Source organism: Budorcas taxicolor, chromosome 22 (genome assembly GCF_023091745.1).
Source record: "Budorcas taxicolor isolate Tak-1 chromosome 22, Takin1.1, whole genome shotgun sequence".
Taxonomy (NCBI): domain Eukaryota; kingdom Metazoa; phylum Chordata; class Mammalia; order Artiodactyla; family Bovidae; genus Budorcas; species Budorcas taxicolor.
The window spans coordinates 42,809,163-42,830,191 of record NC_068931.1 but is presented as its reverse complement, the minus strand read 5'-3'; the positions used below and the strand labels follow the sequence as shown (position 1 = coordinate 42,830,191).

At 52.2% G+C, this 21,029-nt stretch overlaps 1 protein-coding gene across 1 annotated transcript in view; it reads right to left on the bottom strand.

Annotated features, from left to right (window-relative positions):
• Positions 1 to 20,201, bottom strand: part of APCDD1 (APC down-regulated 1) — a 32,537-nt gene extending 12,336 nt beyond the window's left edge. The window contains exons 1-3 of the mRNA XM_052660269.1: positions 20,079 to 20,201; positions 6,000 to 6,183; positions 2,291 to 2,822 (exon numbers count right to left, since the gene is read on the bottom strand). Coding sequence (XP_052516229.1) covers positions 2,291 to 2,822; positions 6,000 to 6,183; positions 20,079 to 20,136 — 774 coding nt within the window. The 5' untranslated portion in view covers positions 20,137 to 20,201. The remainder of the gene's footprint in view (positions 1 to 2,290; positions 2,823 to 5,999; positions 6,184 to 20,078) is intronic.
• Positions 20,202 to 21,029: the final 828 nt, after the last annotated feature.

Sequence of the window (21,029 nt, the reverse complement as noted above, 5' to 3'; positions counted from 1 at the left end):
AGCCACAGAGCATTGAGAAGTGGCAGAGACAGAGGTGGGAAGAGAGAGCTGGGTGCAGGCATTCCCTGCTTTTCCAGGTATAAGGAGAGCGCAGGAGATCAAAGAGCCCATGTGGGCATCCTCAGGTGAGGAAGCAGGGCCTGGACCCCATGATGTGCACACACAGCCCAGGTCAGGTCCAGGCTATCTGTGGCCTCTCCTGGGAACGGGGCCTCCGTCTGGCCTCCCTCTCCTTTCTGGCCCCTAACCATCCTGCTCACTAGCATCCTCGCTGGACCATAAGCAGGAAAAAAGGCTCTGCTCCCAGGCGACCCTCTCATAGGCTCAGCCAGGCCTCGTTGGGACTCTGGCTCCTGCGGAGTTTCCGGACGAGCTGCCATCCTCGCCAGTGACACACTCACTCCCAGAGACAATGTGAATGTCAGCTTGACTGGGCTCAGAGGACGCCAAGTGCATGTCTGCAAACCCCCTTCCCACAGTGTCTCAACACCAGGAGTCTGGAGAGGAGCCACAGTGTCTGGATGTGGCAGCCTCCCGCAGAGGTCCTACGACATCCTTTCACTTCCCAGGAGCCGGGCCTGGGGCCCCTCCATCAGCTGCGGAGCAGGCAGAGCCCCTTCCTGCCCTCTCTCTGTGAGGGCGCCTGGGGTCCTGGGGGCAGGTGGGCCGCCCTCTCCCACATGACTCTGTCCCATCTTTGCTCCAGATAGCCCAGGAACTTGCAGGGCACAGCACACGGACCTGAGCTGGGTCTGCTTGGAGCCCAAGGAAGGGATGTCCCTGAGACACACACCCAGAGAAAGCAGCATCTCCAGGCTGGCCTCCTCGCAGATGTCCCACAGTCGTCACAAAGGTGACTTTCCCAGCTTTCATGGGACAAGCTCGCAGTCACAGAAAGAAAACAACTGCAGTCTGGTGGGGGGCAATACCATGCGGTACCCTCACCAGGCATAAGCGCCCTCAGAGGGTAGAGAACAAACCGGATGAGAAACCAACACAACATTGTAAAGCAAGAAAATGAAAGTCACTCAGTTGTGTCCGACTCTTTGCAACCCCGTGGACTATACAGTCTATGGAATTCTCCAGGCCAGAATACTGGAGTGGGTAGCCATTCCCTTCTCCAGGGAATCTTCCCAATCCAGGGATTGAACCCAGGTCTCCCACATTGCAGGTGGATTCTTTACCAGCTGAGCCACCAGGGAAGCCCAATTTTTCCCCAGTTTAATTAAAAAAAAAAAAAAACACAGAAAAATAAAAATCCAACAAATAAACCACCAAGCAAAAGTTCTAAAGAGGATTCCAGAAAAGCTGGTCTGATGGGGGAGGGGGGTTCTCTGCCCCACCCCTCCAACCCAGGCCCCTTGCCTGCCTCCCCAGATTCTGTGGCAGAAACCATTCTGTTACTAAAGACACAGGCTCTGAGCCTGCGGGAAGGAAGCGCCTGGTGAATCCAAGTGTAATTAGGGGGTCAGCAATCAAGATTTTCATTGTTCCCATCACATCCTCCCCAGCGTCACAGTGACTTAGGTCTCACTCAGTCCAACCAGGAGAGGGTGGAGTCTCGGGAAAGATCTGGGTTCAAGCTCTGACTCTGAAAGTCACTAACCAGTGACCCAGGGCAGGAGACCACCCCTCACATCTCAGCTGCTTGCTCTTCTGCTAAGAGGGTGGTCGTGGAGGCCTCACAGGGTTGTGGACACAGAGCAGGAGGCTCTAAGGGTCCACAGCCCCCACCCCTACACCCACCTCCAGGGCCAGGGGATCCCCACCTGGCTGCCCCTCTGTCTTCCCAGGTGCTAAGATCATAATGCCTCTCCATTTCCTGCACACTTTCCTCTCGGACTCATAGAAGAAGCTCCCAGAGGGTCAGGACAGAAAGAAGACTTAGAAATTTTCAAGGATGGCCACCAAGGCCCTTCTGAGCCACCAACCGAGGACAATCACCCTCATCAGATGGGAAAACCAGGCCCCATCACCAGGTGCCCTGACCCAGGTTCATGTCCCCTGGCCTGCGGCCCTCCCGTCCCATCACCCCCAGTGGTCCCTCTGTGACAGAGCCCCCCCAACATCTGGGGCACAGTGAGGGTCAGGGTTCCTTGGTGTTCTTCTGGGGCGGCTGGTAGCTGGCACCCCCCAGTCCCTCCATGATGCAGCCCGCCACTCCCCTCCCCCCATCCCCTATCCAGGGATTGGCCTTTTGCAGCAGCGGCTGATCACTGAACCGCCCAGCCCATCGGTGTTGCGGTAACCCCTAGCTCCGCCCCCCACACCCGGCCCGGCGGCGCTGTACCTTGGCGTTCTGCAGCGGCGGCTGATAACTGGACGGCCGGTAGAACATCCTCTGGGCGGTGTCGGTGTGCACGTCCCCGAGGAAGAGCTCCTCCACCAGGCGGTCCAGGCTGTGCGGCAGGTGCTGCTTCTCCACGCGCACCAGCTGCAGCTCGTGCATGGCGAAGTTCACGGCCCGCGTGCACTCGCGCCCGCCCTCCTCCCGCCACAGGTCGTAGGGCACGTCCTGCACCCAGGCGGCCCCGGCAGGCACGAAGCCAGGGCACGTGCGGTTGACCAGCTGCCCCAGCCGCTCGGCCACCGCCTCTGAGTGGCACACGACCTGCACGCGGTGCAGCTGATAGTCGGCCTCGGTGCCGCCGCGGATGATCCAGGAGGCCTGGCGCAGGCGGATCTTGCCGCGGACCACCAACGTGTAGGTGGGGCTGGTGCAGCGGTTGCCACCATAGTAGAACTGGTAGGCCTTGAACGTGTTGTTGTGGTAGAATCGGTAGGACCTGGTGATGAACTCGGGGCCCGACCGCACCTCACAGCTGCAGGAAAGTGGGGCAGAGACCCAGTGAGCCCGGAGCCACAGGAGGGGGGCATCACAGGGGCCCAACCCCTCACCTCACAGCTACAGAGAAATGGAGGGATCCTGTGAGCACATTAAGCGGGGGAGGTCATCACAGGGGTCCAACCCCACACCTCACAGCTGGTGGTCAATGGGTTGGCCAGAGAATCTGTCCACTCATCACCTCTAGCCAGATCCTAGTCTTGGTGACCCTGGGACATTCCTCTCACCAGTCTTGGCCTTTAACCTGCTTGTGTCTATTATTTATATATAAACCTAGTAAGTATGGTAAATCTGGTTTGAGCCGTGTGTGGCTAAATCAAGCTGTGAAGCCGACATCCCAAAGGCCAGTGGTTCTCAAGATTACTGTTTACAAACTGGTGGGTGGGCATCAGGGCTTCCCCCATGGCTCAGTTGGAAAGAATCCACCTGCAGTGCAAGAGATGCAGGAGATGTGAGACTGATCCCTGGGTCAGGAAGAGGAGGAAATGGCAACCCACTCCAGTATTCTTGCCTGGAAAATCCCACCGACTGGGGGCTGCAGTCCACAAAGAGTCAGACACAACTGAGCATTACTGGAAGCGGGTACCATTCGCTGGGGAGAGACCTTCACCTGCCAGCAGGTGCTGAGTGGACATACGGCACCCAGTGGTCCTCTGAGCATCTGTCTCTGTGACAGAGGGAGAGGAAACCCACATTCCCCCCATCCCCCAGGGAGAGAGGAGTCCTTCCGTGTAAGCAGGCATTCATGTCTGCTGCCGTGGTTTAGACAAGAGCACCACTGACTTCTCGCTGAGAGTCAGACACGACTGAGCGACTTCACTTTCACTTTTCACTTTCATGCTTTGGAGAAGGAAATGGCAGCCCACTCCAGTATTCTTGCCTGGAGAATCCCAGGGATGGGGGAGCTTGGTGGGCTGCTGTCTATGGGGTCACACAGAGTCAGACACGACTGAAGCGACTTAGCAGCCACTGACTTCTCACATCTCATCTCACCTGAGAATCTGCTGATCCAGTTCTGAGTTCGCATCCACCTGCTTCTCCATCAGCCCCCCAACTCTGACTCCCCTCACCCAGCCCTCAGCCATCTCCAGCTGGAAATAGTCCCAGCTTTTTAACTGGTCATCCCCAAGTTGAGACGGGCTGGGACCCAGGACCCTTGGCTGCTGTGCCTGCACCTGGATACACCTCTCCTCCAGCAATGGATACACAGAAACTATGAGACTAAAAATAACTGTGTGCATGTGCAGTTGGGCAAATTATGGACAACAAGATACAGAAAGACCAGAAATCTCACTGCCTTCTGAAGAGCCGGGAGCAAAGCAGGGGACTGTGTGTACCCCCTGCACTGAACACCACTTAAGGGGTGGGCAGACCACCTAAGCCATCCCATCTGCCGACCCCTGGACACACCCCCTACCCTCATTCCAAGTAAGGAACAAGCTCGCCCTTCCCTTGGGGGGTTGCTGTTATCCTTGTTTAGCCGCTAAGTCGTGTCTGACTCTTGTGACTCCATGGGGTGTAGCCTGCCATGGGATGTCCATGGGATGTCCCAGGCAAGAGTACTGGGATGGGTTGCCATTTCCTCCTCCAGGGGATCCTCCCAACCCAGGGATCGAACCCGAGTGTCCTGCATTGGCCGGCGGATGCTTTACCGCTGAGCCACCTGGGCGAGCAAGGCAACCTATTACTTCTTTTTGCTCCCCTCTGCTGCAGCAGGGGCCCCAGTAAAGTCTGGCCTGAATTTCTTGTCCGGCCTCTGATTGATTTCTATTGATTAAGGAGGTCGAAAACCCTACTATCCCCAGTCACTCCACCATCCCCTTGAGCCAGAGAACCCTTCAGTCATACTGCATCAGGCTGTTAGCAGGGCCCTTGCTGAAATCTCTTCAATGGCATCCCCAGTTCTCTTACATTAAAAGCCAAACTCACAGACACTTGGCCTGCAGGGGCCCTGGGAGCCAGCTTAGCCTCCTCCTTGGCCTGCTGGGGGCTGTCCCGCCCTCACCCCAGGCACAAGGGCTACCATGGTGCTTCTTCAGTCCAGCGTCTGCTTGACCCAGAGCAAGAGCTGTTCCCAGTCTTGCACGGCCAAGGACATCTCAGCTCAAGTGTCCTCATCTTGGTAGGCCTTCCCACCCCAGCCTGTCCTAAAATAGGGGCCCTGAAATTCTCCTGGAGCACCTGTTGTTTTTTTCCCTCCTCATAACACTTCTTTGTGTGTTTATTTGTGAAATTCCTGAAGACGTGTCTGTTTGACTCCCTGCTACACACACAAAATCTAGAACTGTGCTCAGGCGCAGTAAACATTTGTGCACTTCAGAAGTATTTGTTGAACAAAATGATAAATTATTTAAAAGTACACTGCGTTAAGATTGTGCCAATACTGATGAGGAGGTTGTTCTGAGAAACCCCATTTTTAGGAGGAAAAAAAAAAAAAACCTCTGGGTCTTCCTTGTCTTATTCGTTTTTTTCTCTCTTCTCCGGATGCCTGTGAACCCTCCCTGAGGCACCTGGGCAGGGTCTGCACAGAAGGCGTCAGATCCCACTATTCCTTAGCCTAGTTAGCCATGTGAATTTGCAACAATTTAATGGGTAGGGTGAAGACTACAGGTCTGCCTCTGGGCTATTTTTAAAAGCTCTAATGGAAGATAAGCCAGAGCTCAAACCGGGATAAATCTTAGCTCCACAGCCTGGAAAAGAAGCCAAGAGCTGTGCCCTGGCTGGTCCAGGCGGTGTGGGTCCCTTTTAACGTATTCTCAGACTCTGAAGCTGGATATCAACTTACCAGAATACCGCTAGGCTATTTAGACCATCAGAAGCTTGCACGTCATGTTTCAGGGTTGGTGAAACACAGACTCCTTGCTAATTTCACTTGCTAATGGTTTCTTTTCATACACGAGTGGTCCTCAGGTTCAGTAAACAAGGACGCTTTCACTCCCAGGTGGCTTCACAGTGGCACCATATCCCCACTACCCAGGCTAAGATTTCTGCAGGACCGAGCTCTGTTTCTTCATCAACCCAGGCTTCCAAGAGTCGCTTGGCTCTGAGTGAGAACTCAGACAACCCCAGGATCACTGTGGGTTCTAGAAAGTCTCTGTGAGCCTGAGAAACCCTAAGAAGTGCACTTGCTGGGCCCTCGCACCCAGCCGCTTACCCAGTGGACACCCAGTGGCCCTCGATGGCGGGTGGCATCTGCACGGTGATCCTGGCTCCATTGTGGAGGTGTTTGAGCATGTGATGACACTGGGATTCCTTGAAGGCCCGCCAGGCGCTTTTCTCCAAGGACCTGGGATGGGTCCTGCTGTCCGGATGAAGGAGAGCAGAGCCCTCTCCCAGCCCTGAAACAGAAACGTGGAAGCAGCTGTCAGTGGAGCCTGACAGAGACGTGAGGCTGGCGGAGGAACTTCCCCGAGGCAGGGACGTCCCCCAAGTGGGAAACACCGGGTCTGTGGCTGTTCTTGCTCTCCTGGAATTCACACACCTCAGTAGGAAAGGGTCTCAGGAGATCCTTGCCTAGCTGAGAATATGGGAGCTGGGGAGACAATGAATGTGACTTCCATGATGTCACTTGAAGAGTCCCTAGCAAAGCCAGAGCCCAAAGCCAGTTTCCTGAACCAGCCAACAAGGCCATACCTCTGGGAGCAGCTGTGCAGGGCTGCAGGGGAGAGAAGCCCGTGCCTCAGGGCCACCAAGGCTGGAGACAAGCCTGGAAGGATGGTGGGAAGGGAGGTCGGGAAGGTGGACAGGCCAGTGACACACAGACAGCAGTGGCCTCAGCAAAAGGGTGAAAGGAGATGATGGGAGAGGCCCATGGAGCTCAGGAGACACCATGCCATAGGGGCTCCCTTCTGCTCACGCTACCTCATGCATCTGGGGCTCATCGGTCTCCAAGTGGATACCCTCTAAAGGTGATGCTAGTCCTCCACTCGCCCTCCAAGGGGGCAGGGGTGACATTTCCCCCAGTGATTTTCCAAAGCTGCTGCTCAAAGTTGGTGACAAACAAACATATGTTACATGGTTTAAAATAAGAGTGACTGCAAGAAGACTGAACACTTGTAAATGTTTTCCAGGGTAGAGGGGACCTAGGATGAAACGTCTCTTTAGTACACGTGGACCAGGTTGGCCAAAATGTGCATACCACCGTGTGTTCAGGAAAAGGCAGTGAAAACAGATGGCACTGTCTTTCTGAAAGCCTGCTGTTCCTTCTGAGAGTCACTCCTGAAGTAACTCATGATCTTATGGGTCTTTATTGTGGACCCACTAGGTATTCAGCACTGTGTTAGCAAAAAACAAAACCAAAAAACCACTATTAGACAAACATACAATAATAAAAGATGGGTGTTAACAAAACTGATTGTGGTAATCGTTTCATAATAAATGTTAAATGCTATGTCACCACCAACTCTGTTTGGCCAAACCATGTGAATCACACCCGAGTTAGAGTGTGTGCATGTGTGTGTGCTCACCTGTGCACAACTCTTTGCGACCCCATGGACTGTAGCCCACCAGGCTCCTCTATCCATGGGATTCTCCAGGCAAAAATACTGGAGTGGGTTGCCATGCCCTCCTCCAGGGGATCTTCCCGACCCAGGGATCGAACCCATGTCTCTTATGTCTCCTGCATCAGCAGGGGGGTTCTTTACCAGTAGTGCCACCTGGGAATGTGGTGACGCTAAAACTCAGAAATCTGCATCAGGTGGTGTAGACACCAATGGTTAGGGCTGTTAAGTAAGGAGCCCTTTCCTGTGGCCTTGAACTCCATCCCAGTGAAGGCCCTTCTGCTGTAGCGATGGTCCTGGGTACTCCATTCCCGACCCTCCCCAGAGAGGAAAAGGAAACAGGCAGGACACAAGCCTGTTAACCTGGCTATTTCTCTTTGCAAAGCCAGCCTGTTTTCAAAACACATGCACTTTGATTAGCCCCTCTGCCAGCCCCACAGTGAGGCCCCTTCAGTAGGTAAGCTGTGGCTCTGAGAAGGAGGAAAGTCTGGAAAAGTCAGGGGTGACCTGTTAGCAATCCTACATGGACACCCACCCGCACTGTGTCTTCTGGTGGGGTATCTATCCCAATTCCAGGGTTTTAGTCCCCATTTGCCTGGCACCTGTGTGGACCTCTCTCAGTTGGCTCTGAACTTGAGGCTGGAGGGGGGGTGCCTCCACCAGCCCCAAGAGCCATGATCATGCAGACAATAGGAAGCACTTCCTGAGTCCCCTGGTGGGAATGAAACAAAGAAATAATACAGTATAACTTGCCATCTGTTGAGTAGTCAATTGTGTGAGCAATTGTTACGTGGCTTAAAAAAAAAAGACCTCAAGTCTTCAAGTCACGAGACACTGGAAACTGGGGAAGATTCTCTTTTAAATGTGACACTCAGCATTCCGTCAAGACGCCATACTCTCAGATCAACCAAGCCAAGCTCTGTTCTAAAACTGATTTATATAAACCCCTTTACACTCTGCAAGTGTGTTCCCGTAAAGCTAAGGAAAGCTGGAAGGGAGTGGATATGGGTGAAATGCCGGAGCTGGGCTGCTTGGGTTTGAAACCAAATCAGTCACTTAACAGATTTCATCAAACCCAAGACTTCAATGATTGTTAAGATACTAAGATACATCATTATTTTATTACCAGTGACAAAAAGCACTTGCATTTAAACGACGACACAGGCCTTAGCAGCAGTGCCCAGACACCCTCAGAGCATGGCCTCTGACTGCTTCATCTCTGCAGAGAGATCCAGCCTTCAGCTGCAAAGCTTCACTCGGGACAGTAATGGCTCTGCTCTACAAGGATCTTGACAACAAAGCTCAAACACAGCCTCGTCTTTTCATGGGCATCTTCTCTTCCACATAACTGTTTCTCAGTGAGGAAACATGTAAGGGCAGTTACTTCCCACCCTCACTCTGAGATAAACACTTGACCCACACACTACTGGTCTGCCTGATTTCCACCCTGGTTTTGTTCTCAGTGCTGAGAGTGGATTTCCCTGGTGGCTCAGATGGTAAAGTGTCGGCCTGCAATGCGGGAGACCTGGGTTCAATCCCTGGGTGGGGAAGATCCCCTGGAGAAGGAAAGGGCAACCCCCTCCAGTACTCATGCTGGAAAATTCCATGGTTGGAGAAGCCTGGTGGGCTACAGTCCATGGGGTCTTAAAGAGTCTGAGCGACTTCACTTTCACTTACTTTCACTTTTGTTCTCAGCACTGAGAGTGGAATTTACAAGTGAATTCTAACACCTGGCTCAAACTTTCACTCTGTTTTCAGGACCCAGCTATTGGCAACTATGCCACAGATGGAGAGTAACAAGAGCGCACAGAGAGGAAGTGAGGTGAGGACAGTACAGGCAGCTGGGTCCAGGCTCATGCAGGTGAAGACCCACGTCCCCAGCATGACTGCCACCCACAGGCTCACGGCGACTGGAAGATGCACACCCACTGTAAAGACCTTATTCATGAAAAGATATCAGTCCTACAACCGATGAAATACACGACGGCACCGTGACTACAAACCCATCACTCGACCCCACAAGCTCCCGTGCGCTCACCTGTAAGGAGGAGGTGACAGTACTGCGGGGTCCTGGAGTCAGTCTCAGGACTCACCAAGAGCGTTTCCTGTAGCACATGGTTCTTATTAGATGTTAGTTGCCATTATTTTAGGGCTTCCCCAGTGACTCAGTGGTAAAAAATCCACCTGCAATTCAGGGGCCGCAGGAAACGTGGGTTTGATCCCTGGGTCAGGAAGATCCCTTGAAGGAGGGCATGGTAACCCACTGCAGTATTCTTGCCTAGAGAATCCCAAGGATGCTGATGGGCTACAGTCCATGCGGTTGCCAAGAGTCGGACAAGGCTGAAACGACTTAGCATGCATGCATGCTTTTATTTTAAATGATGATCAGGCTCTTAGAGGCCCTGAGAAAGCCCTTCCTAACTAACAGAATGGCTACCATAATGGAGAGAGTCCCCCTGAGCCTGGTGCGCTCTGAGCTCTGCATGGACAGAGTGCCCAGAGGTCTGGGCTCCCAGCAGCCGACTCACTGGTGACCCAGATGGAGAGGAGCGTGGGGGCCCAAGGCCGGTGACAAGCACTACTCACCATAGCAAGTGCCCACATGCTGCCAGTCTGTGCAGCGTAGGGGCTGGAAGCACAGAGAAGAATGAAGCTGAGTTTTTCCAACATGGAGACTCTCAAGGTCTCGCTGGGCTGGATGTCTGAGGACCAGTGTGGATGGTGGCCAGGTCTGGGGAGGAGGTCGGTTCAGGGGCAGGGGAAGAGGGCATGGTGCTCAGGACTGTGTGGTTGTGCAGGAGGCAGGGGCCACCCAGGGAGGGTGCCCACAGGCAGCTTTATAACCAGGGAATGAAGAAAGAAAACCCTCAAACTACCAATTGCACATCATTAGAGAGCAGGCAAAGGACTTCTAGAGACCAGTCTCCATCTTGCTGCTGCTCCTGTTGGACAATGAGCCACACTGGGGGCCAGGTGAGGTGTTGCCCAGGAGGCCAGCAGGATTGAGGACTCAATAGACAACCCCTCCCTGGGACACAGGGCTACTCACCAGGTGGGGATGAATCTTTAGGGTGGGACATGGGACTGAAATTTATTCTCTTTTTATCTTTTTCCTTCAAAGTACCTATCACCTTGATGGTTCTTAGGAAGCAAAACCGAAGGGGTCAAGTGGGAGCAGGCAGGAGAAGCTGTCTCTAAGGGTCAGCTCTGGATGGGGGTTGCCAACACTCACCCAGCTTGCCTGGTGTGAATCGTGGACACCTGCCCCATGTGAAAGTGAAAAGTGTTAGTCAGTTGTGTCCAACTCTGTGACCCCATGGACTGTAGCCCATTGGGCTCCTCTGTCACTGGGACTCTCCAGGCAAGAATACTGGAGTGTCACAGTGAAGAAACAGACATGGAGAATGACTCATGGGGAGAGGGGTGGAGAAGGTGAGATGTATGAAGAGAGTAACATGGAAACTTACATTACCACTTGTAAAATAAATAGCCAACGGGAATTTGCTGAATGTCTCAAGAAACTCAAACAGGGGCTCTGTATCAACCTAGAGGGGCGGAATGGGGTGGGAGATGGGAGGGAGGTTCAAGAGGGAGGAGATATATGTATACCTATGGCTAATTCATGTTGCAGTTTGACAGAAAACAACAAAATTCTGTAGAGCAATTATCCTTTAATTTAAAACAAAGAATACAGAAGTGAGTAGCCATTTCCTTCTCCAGGGGATCTTCCCAGTGCAGGGATCAAACCCAGGTCTCCTGCATTGCAGGTGGATTCTTTAGCATCTGAGCCAGGCTCTGTCTAATATTCAATCAACGGCTGGGAGTGAAAAGGCCAGGTGAGGCACCTAGTTCAGCTGTAGGGGAGGCCATGTGGACCCCCCCCCCAACTCCTTATACCCCAGGACTCCCTTCCCAGGGTCAGCCATGGGGTACCCTCCAAGACCAGTCTTAGACTTCTGGCCAACTCAGGGCCCCATTTTCTCGCATTGCCAGGACTGTGTCAGCTCCAAATCTGGGACTGAAACTAGCAACTCACTCATTCACACCATCAGAAAGGCTCCGGAGGGCCAGGCATTCACTCTGTAGGCACATCCTACAGTTGGGGGAGAAACCAGACCCCAGGGCTTATGGAAGGGCTTGTGAGGGGGAATAGGCTCTGAGTTTAGCCTTGGGGGTTCCTGGAGGGGCTGCTGTGTCCTGAAGACAGTGGACGTGGTCCAGGCAGTTTGCAGCCCAAGCCCAACACAAGGAGGAAGGGTGGAGAGGCCTCATGGAGGAGAGACCCCGGTGTGGCCAAGGACGGAGCCCTGTGTATGTATGTCACCTTGAGCATGGAGTGGGCTGGCCCAGGGAAGAGGAACCCAAAGCTTTTAAGTAAACTAACACAGGATAAAGATTCCACTTGGGAAAGACTGCTTTTCCCTTTTTTGGAGGGATGAGCAGCAGGAGGATCAATTATGAAGCTTCTGCCATGGCTCAGTGTATCATTTTTGCCTGAATACGTGAGTAAGATGAGAGAAGGGAATTGCTTTCAACAAGCAGTAAATCTTCTCTGTGGTTCTAGAGAGGCACGGACCATCTCTGGCATGTGGTAGGGAGAGGTCTCACCAAGAAGGTATTTAAAAAGGAAAAGAGGGAGGGAAAGACAGAGAGAGGAAACCAGGAGTATTACTAACGCAGCACTAAGTCTGGAAACAAACTCTTGCAAAATACTTAAGGGTCCACTTTCACCCATCTTCAACAGCTTAAATCAACATCCAAATCCAAGGTGGTGATTGTGATAGCAGTTCCTACCTGAGTGTACTTATTATTTATAATAGTGAATGTCTTAGCATACATAATAACTTTAAAACCCTCCATTTGATTAGATCATCGGTTTAATCAGAAGTGCATTGGCTAATCACCACATCTGCTGTGCTGTGTGTTGTGCTGTGCTAAGTCGCTTCAACTGTGTCCAACTATTTGGGACCTTATGGACTGTAGCTCTCCAGGCTCCTCTGTCCATGGGATTTCCCAGACAAGAATGCTGGGAGTGGGTTTCCATTCCCTTCTCCAGGGGATCTTCCCAACCCAATTCGAACCTGAGTCTCTTAAGTCTCCTGTATTGGCAGGTGGGTTCTTTACCACTAGCACCACCTGGGAAGCCCCATCGCCATGTCTGGTTGTTGACAATTCTGCCATTGAACATTGAGTGCAGTTGACATGACGGTCTCTCAGGTTCTTAAGGCGATGCACGGTGAGGTCACTGTCAGGAACAGCAGTGCCTGTGGGCAGTGCTCTGGATGCAGCCGTCATGGGTGAGCAGGTGACAGTCCTATTTAGGCCATGAGAGGGTCCCCCTCTCTGTGTTTCCCATATGAGCGAGGAAACACACATGTATGATGCACACACAAGTAACATCAAGGTTTTGGTGAACTAAGGAGTCTAGATGTTTTGGTCAGTTGAGAAGACTAGCTCATCGGGTCTCATTCGTTAAGTTTTGTTGCAAATGACTACAAGGAAAAGAGCACCTCAAAGGTTAAACAGCACCAGCACAGGTAGAAAGGGGCTGTTTCTAGGCTTCAAGGTGACTCTGGCCAGTCATTGAACAGGTGCCTTTGTGCCCCAGGACAAATTAAAAATTAGAGGAATGGGAATGGTAATGACCTGCCTCTTGAGAAACCTATATGCAGGTCAGGAAGCAACAGTTAGAACTGGACATGGAACAACAGACTGGTTCCAAATAGGAAAAGGAGTACGTCAAGGCTGTATATTGTCACCCTGCTTATTTAACTTCTATGCAGAGTACATCATGAGAAACTCTGGGCTGGAAGAAGCACAAGCTGGAATCAAGATTGCCGGGAGAAATATCAATAACCTCAGATATGCAGATGACACCACCCTTATGGCAGAAAGTGAAGAAGAACTAAAGAGCCTCTTGATGAAAGTGAAAGTGGAGAGTGAAAAAGTTGGCTTAAAGCTCAACATTCAGAAAACGAAGATCATGTCATCTGGTCCCATCACTTCATGGGAAATAGATGGGGAAACAGTGGAAACAGTGTCAGACTTTATTTTTTTGGGCTTCAAAATTACTGCAGATGGTGATTGCAGCCATGAAATTAAAAGACACTTACTCCTTGGAAGAAAAGTCTCAGGCCTGGGCCCAGATCAAATGGTTATGACAACGGGGCAGCTTCTTTCAAGTAACAGGAGGAAGGAAAACATGGACCCTGAAAGGAGACTGTTCTCTTGCTGAAAACAAATTAATTCCTGAAGGCTCAGGGGACAACTTCATAGATGACCTCTTGCAGAGAACTACATGAGTTCCTGGGGCTCTGGAGGGTGTGTTCACATGCCTGGGTGTGTGCGTGCATGTGTGTTCCTGCATGTGTGTGTGTGAGAACGACTCATTCCCACAGGCAAAATCACTCACAACAGAGATCCTAAATGACTCCAGAATGACCTTTATTCTACCATGATTGACAGTCTACTGTTCAGACAGTGAAACCTCCCAGAGACAGCAAATAGAAGACCGAATTTCCCCAAATGAGAGGAGACACAGGATTAACCATTTACCCAGGGATTTGTGCACTAAGTTCAAGGCCCATGGGGCCAGGTGACTGTTTACAGCCTCCAAGTCGCCAGGCTCTGCTCACAGTAAGCACCCCTGAACACTGGCTTCAACAAGGACAAATGCAGTATTTCACCATCACCCACGCTGATCCCTGAACCCATGGTGTTCTTGAAGAGTGAGCGAGGCCACTGACAGGATCAGATAGAAGGTGAAGGACGGGCGTGGTGGGGGACAGAGTAGTGACTCAGAACCAACCTTCACCCCTCAGCAGGTGGCTGCAGGCCTACTGGGTGCAAGGTTGTATTATACGAGGCCAGCCCCATCACTGACACGTGAAGAGAAGCATGGGGAGAAATATGGTGTGTGGCCACGTCCCCAAGTTCTCAGTAACATTTAAAAGATTTGAGTCCCCTCGATATACTCTGCAGCTTCTCACCTGCCCATCTAGACTGAGGACCCAACACTCCAGACCACCATCCACACAATAAAGTGAGAATCAGTTGGGAAGGAAACACTTCCAGGCACACTTGGACACTTGGGACTGAAGTCACCTCTGACCTGGGTAGTCACTGCAAAGGTGCTTTAATGCTTAAAAAAATTATATCAAAACAGCCAAGTAAGTATAACATCAAGACATGCACAATGATGGTTTTGGAGGGCAGCGGGTCTCTGAAAGCCCATCCCCGCTCACCATGCACCTTTGTGTCCTGGATGCAATGTGACCTGCATCCCTCTGCACAAGAGCAAGGATGCCTCTCTGGGTGGAGTGTTGTGATGCAGACAAATCCACGGAGAGACGACGGGACAACGGGGAACATGCAAGTGATCACTCCACCAAGACATTGCCCAGCCCATGAAGGGGGCCCTCGAGACGGTGAGTGGGCCGTGAGGTCGGCAGGCTGCTCCACCGCCCACACGGCTGCCATGTTTTGGAACAAAAGCTGGAGTTCACTCCAGACAGGCACCTACACTCACCATGCTCTTGTTTTTATTTCCATGTCTCTGGAGTTCAAAGCTGAGAGAGTTGCTTTTGCCAGTCTTTAAACTTTCTTATCTGAAAGCATTTTCCCTTTATGAGAAACACAATAAAGTCAAGATTTCAAACTCCTGCTTTCATTTAACTTCAGATGAAAACGAGGTAATTCTCTAAGTCGTTTTCTTCTAAGGCCTCGGTGTCCGGGCCAGACGCTGGGGTTGAACCACAGATGGCAGTTCTGCCCGCTGGGCCTGGAGCTGAGGGCTGCCACCACAGACTGCTCGCCACAGTCATGTGTGTGTGTGAGGTGTGTGTGACTATGTATATGGTGTGTGTCTGCGTGTATGTGTGTGCATGGTGTGTGTGTGTGTGGTGTTTGGGCATTGTGTGTGTATGCGTGTGGGGTCTTCAGAGTATGTATGTACATGGTGTGTACATGGTGTGTGTGTGTGGTACCTATGTGTATGGTGTGTGTGTGGTATGTATGTGTTTGTGTATAGTGTGTGTATATGTGCATGGTGTATACGTGGTGTGTGTCTGTGTGTGTGTGTGAACGTGTCTGTGGCACGTGTATATATGTGTATGGTGTATGTGTATGTGGTGTGTGTACATGGTGTATGTATGGTATGTGTGTGTGGTGTATGGTGTGTATATACATGCTATGTATATATGTATGGTGTGTTCATGGTGTGTGTGTCTATATGTATGGTGTGTTACTGTGTATGTGGTGTGTGTATATATGTTATAGTATGTGTATGTGTGATGTGTGTGTGTATGGTGTGTGTGTGTGGCGTGTGTATATGTGGTGTATGTATGGTGTGTGTACGTATATGTGTATAGTGTGTGTATGTGGTGTGTGTGTGTGTGTGTTATGGTGTGAGTGTATATGTTATAGTGTGTGTGTGTGGATGGTGTGTCTATGTGCATGGTGTGTGAGTGTGTGGAGTGTGGGACTGCCAGAAGGGAGAAACACTGCAGTCAGGGCAGCGCGCCAACCTCCTGGCTCTGGGCTCTCCATAAGCTCTCCCCTTCCCCAGGTGTTCTCAGGAATCTTCAGGAAGGGGCTGCCCCTCCTCCCAGCCTTGTCTCCAGCTGCCAAGGACACAGGCACCAGGAGGCCCTGGTAGACAGACCTGGTGACTGAATGGCTGAAGGAAGGAGGCTAGAAAACCCTTCGAGAACAGGAGACCCTCAGTCACTGCAGGGTGACTTCACATCCTTTCTCTGACCTAGGTTCCTCCAATTACACAACTTTCCAATATTCCCAAAGTGAGAAGAACTAAACGGCCTGTGCACACAACGTCAGGACACAGCAGGTGCTCCTCTTGGGATGGTGACAGACTCTCCTGAGCTTTTCCCCGGGATCACTTCCACCCCACGCAGAGGCTCCTAAAGACACTCACGCCACGCAAGCTTCCAGCAGATGCTCACAATCACCAACGTACCTTTTCACATTTCTAGTCCCAAGTGTTTTGTGCTTCCCTTCAGTCGATTCTATCAGGCTGTCATCAGTCCCTTAACGATGTCCATTTGCACAGCCCTGTCTCCCACTGGTGTTGAGCTCTTTACTCACTTAGGGAGAAAAAGAAGGAACACAGCTACAACGAGTCAGCTCAGCCACATGTTTGAGGCCGGTCGGTTTCTTCCACAAAAGAATATTTACCATCTGCCTATGACCCTTGCTCCCTGCTATGAGCAGCTGAGTCCTACTTCTTTTCAAGATTATATTTTATGACTAAGGGGGAAAAGGTACAGGAAAGGCAATGTTTTTTTGGTCACAAGAACTGCCTTCAGTAAAAATCATATTTCAAAGATTCTATTTTACCCTATTGCAATGTTTCCTTGCATTCTGTTGGTTAAACAATCTTTTAGTAATCCACAGTTTTGGTTGTTTTTGTTTTAACTTTAAGAGACTACATTTCAGTGAAAAAGAATAGCTCAAAAGTGTCTTCCCATTTCAGAAAAGTCAACGAATGCTACAAAGTAAACGGAGTTGAGGAGAAGACCATCTCCCCAACATCGGCTCCAAAACTTTAGCCAAACCTTTTGTTTCCATCAGCAGAGAGAATCAGCACTCGGGGCCCGTGACAGCACCACTTATTCTGAAATACCTTGTGTTAATCTGTGTTCTGGAGCCAGATGACTTTTGTGACTTTTCATCAAAACAAAGAAAACAGCAACAAGGGACATCCCTCAGCTGCAGACCTTCACGACATTCAACCAGCTTTATCTGGACTAAGAAATGCAATTGTTCTCAGGAGGTGAAGGAGGGGAAAGTAAAACTGACACTCATGCTTTCACATCGTCACATTTTGAACTTGGGTCTCTCACCACATATACAGTTTTTTTTTTTAAAAGCTAAAATAAACAAAAGGCTCCTGTCTTGCCAGACCCTAATTTACTCACCAATAGGATCTAGGGGTGATTTATGACTTGCCTGAGTTGAAATAAAAGTAACCCCCAAACTGAACAAAGATCAGATGCCAACACAATAGTTTCTCCAGCGTCTTCACCTGGAATCTTCCTGAAGGTCTTATACACTCTGTAATCTTACTAATGAGACTTCTTGGTGGAACAAATAATCTATAAATGATGTCAGGAACTAAATTAATTAAAGTTGGCCCCAAGTACATGCATCACCATAGAAAATACGTTTTAATCTACTAATTGCTACCATATTAATAAATAAACAAATGGCATCCTAAGGTTGTTTTTGCTATTCAGTCACTCAGTCATATCCGGCTCTTTGTGACCCCACGGACTGCAGCACACCAGGCTTCCCTGTCCTCCACTATCTCCCAGAGTTTGCTCAAACTCATATCTATTGAGACAGTGATGCTATTTAACCATCTCATCCTCTGCCACCCCCTTCTTCTCTTGCCTTCAATATTTCCCAGCATCAGGATCTTTTCCAATACCAGGAGAAAAATCATTAAGCCATTCTAAAAGAGTGCAGGCAGTTTCCTTCAGACTGATGACTTCTCTTAAGATAAACGATCAAGCTCCATCTGTTACTACAGAATCTTTAAATACTTGCAAGACCCCTAACTACAGAGTAGGACACACTCTGAAGCCACTCCCTTGGGTTAGATGGATTAATGCCCATATTTTGTTAAAAGTACTTCAAGTAAGTAAAAATAGGTCAGAAAAAGGGGAAAGGGAGAATACTCAATTCTTTCCTGGTGCTCTACACTACCCTAAGGCATTGTAACAAGCAAGCCTCTCTCAGATCACAGAGATTTATACCCAAAAGGACCACTCCCTCACTTTCTCCTCTGTGCTGGAGCCCCCACAAGCACAGCTGGTCTGTGGGCAACATCAGTGTGCATAATTTTGCCACATGAGGTTCACTTTGAAATGGGATGACTTTTTGTAGGATTATCCTCGTCATCCCCTTAAACTTGGCAAACCTTGTTTTTTTAATCTTACATCCTTTCATCATATGTATGCCTGCACACACACGTGCACACACATGCACACACACATGCACTCATGTGCACACATGCACAGGGGCTGGCCCCACTGGCTTACTCCCCCTTCCTGACTCCCTCCTGGCACACTGTGGGTCTGGATAAAACCTGACCCCAAGGAGTCCAGAGATCTGGGGCTAGATTCGAGCCACACTGAGGCTGCACTTGGGCTCCCTTTACCCGTTGGCACTATCGTAGCTTGCACTGTGGTGCAGGAAGTATGATTATAACTTCCACCCCCCAAAACAAGGAGGAAAAATTCAGGACAGGTTGGCCTAGGCTGTGTCTCTGAGGATGGCTTTTGTAGTCCAAAAGGCAAATGGCCTTGTGCAAAAAAAAAAAAAAAATTATGTTCATGTCAACTTCAAGTACTTTTTTCACTTTAAAGGCATTCACCCATATACCCGATTTCCTTCAACTACGATAAGAGGTTTTTCAGGGGACACTCTCCCCTTCATCCTCTCTCTCTGCCTCTCGTTTCTGGTGTGGGTGGCAGCTGCCGTTTGATCTGCCCGTGGGCTCTGATTTGTTTCATGTTTCAGCCAAAGATGAAGACTGCTCTGTAATTCCAAGCAGATGGGCCGAGGAGCGCAACCCTGTAATTACACCTCTCTTTCTCTGGCCCTCGAACTGCGAGTCTTCCAACCTGACTTTGAAAGTCTTGGATTGCTGGGGTTCTGGGTACACCTTGGCCATCTGGCAGGTCTGGCCCAGCCCAACTGGTTCACAAGGCCCTTTGAGCTGTGTTGCCCACGCCGCCTGTCTGAGCAGGACGACAGAGAAAACAGCCGCTCAGGGCTCCCAGGGTGCTGCCCCTCCCTCTGCTAGATGGTCTGAGGGGTCACTGCCTGACCGCCTTCTGAAGCTGGATCAGAAACCTAGAGGCCACGAGGGTGCTGACCTGCTGATCTGACATGCAGAGGTCATGGTGGGTGTGGAGACAGGAGAGCTCTGCTCCTGGTGGACACTCAACTAAAGGGCCAGGCGTTCACCTGTAGGGAAAGCTGAACCAAGACATCCGGATCAGCACACGTGCTTGCCACCAACCAGCCCCACAAGTCCGCCTTTCCAGCCGGGAGCAATGCTATCTTACTTTCTTTAGTGCAATTTCTGGAGCACTTGTAAACCCTGCTGCTCTCTAGCTGGGGGTTTACTGGGTCCGCTGAGAACATGTGACACACGAAGCAGAAACAAAACCCAGGAGAGCAGGAGAGAAGCAAGCTCAGGTTCCGGAGAACTTAGGGGACTAGTTTTAATTACTGCCCCTCTGTGGCTGCGAGGACCCCACTCCCTGAAAGTGCCTCCAGAGAACCTACCGGTCCACCTGGGACAGACCCCTCCTCAGCCCCTTAAGACACTCGTTCTCCGAGGGGCGCGCAAGAACACCCAAGCTGCTTTTCCCCTGAATTGATCACAGTCCTCTGTACGGTCTCCCGAAAGCCTGGAGCTCAGCGCGAGCCCCCTGCGCTCTGACACTCTGTGAAGGGCGCACAGCCAGCGGGTCCTTGACGGCCTGTAGTCCGAAGCCCCGCGAAGTGGACGCAAGTGTCGTGGGACCTGGACGGAAAGTCCGAGCGCGCGCCCTCCCAGAGAGCGCGGCCGACGCCCGGGAATGCGAGCCTCTTCCAGGGCGCCCAGGATGGGGCTGTGCCTGGCCGTGGGGTCATCTCGATTCTAGGGAGTCCCCGCGGGGACACCCTCGGCTGCCGTCCCCCCACCCCCACCCCCGACTCACCGTGAAGCAGGAGGGCCGGGAACAGGGATGTGAGCAGGAGGCGGCGCACACAGGACATCTCCGGGCCTCCTCCGGGACCGCCCGCGCGCGCCGCACCGCCCGCCGTCCGGGGACCCAGCTCCCCGGGACCCGCCCGCAGCCCGGGCGGCGCGGCCCGGCGGCGCGGGGACAGGGCCAGGCACGCTTCAGGCGGCCGCCGCGCGCCCCATGCCCGGCCTGGCCCCTCCGCTCCCGGCCTCCCGCCCTGCGACCGGCCCTGCGCGCCCGGCCGCCCCGCGCCCGCCCGGCCGCCGCCGCCGCTCCGAGCTGCACTGGCCGCCGCCGCTATGCCTCTTCATATTTCCAGGGCGCCGCCGCGGGAAGAGGCAAGGCGGGGCCTGGCGGGGGCGGGGCGGGAACGGGGCGGGGCCGGGGCGGGCCTGTAAAGGGCCAGGGGCGGGACGGGGCGGGGGCGGGGCCTGAACGGGGAGGGGCGATTGGAAGGGGCTGGATGGGGCGGGGTCTGGAGGGCGGAGTGAGAACGGGAGCTGGATGGGGCGGGGCGATGGGCGGGGAGATGGGCGGGGCCTAGGGGGCCGGGGAGCCTCCCGACCCCTTGGGGACTAGAAGGGCGCTGGGCTCCGCAGGCCCTGCTCCGCCCCATCGCCGGCCCTTCGCTCCCTTCCCCTCCCCTGTCCCTCCGGATCTCCCCTCATCGTCTCCCTCCTCTTATCCCGCGGCCCTGCCGCGCTCCTCCTCTCAAACCTTATCCCCTCTCCTCCCCCAGGCCTGTCCCCCTTCCCTCCTCCTCGACTTCCACTCTAGGACAGGTTCTCCTGCAAGGGTTTCACAGCTCTAGGCCCGGGACCCCCTCCCGAAAGGGGGAACACATGTTCCTCCCCGTCGCTGCCCGCCCCACTCCGGGCAGCTCTGGACTGGTGTCTTCCCTCCTCTCACCGGGAAGTGTTCCCC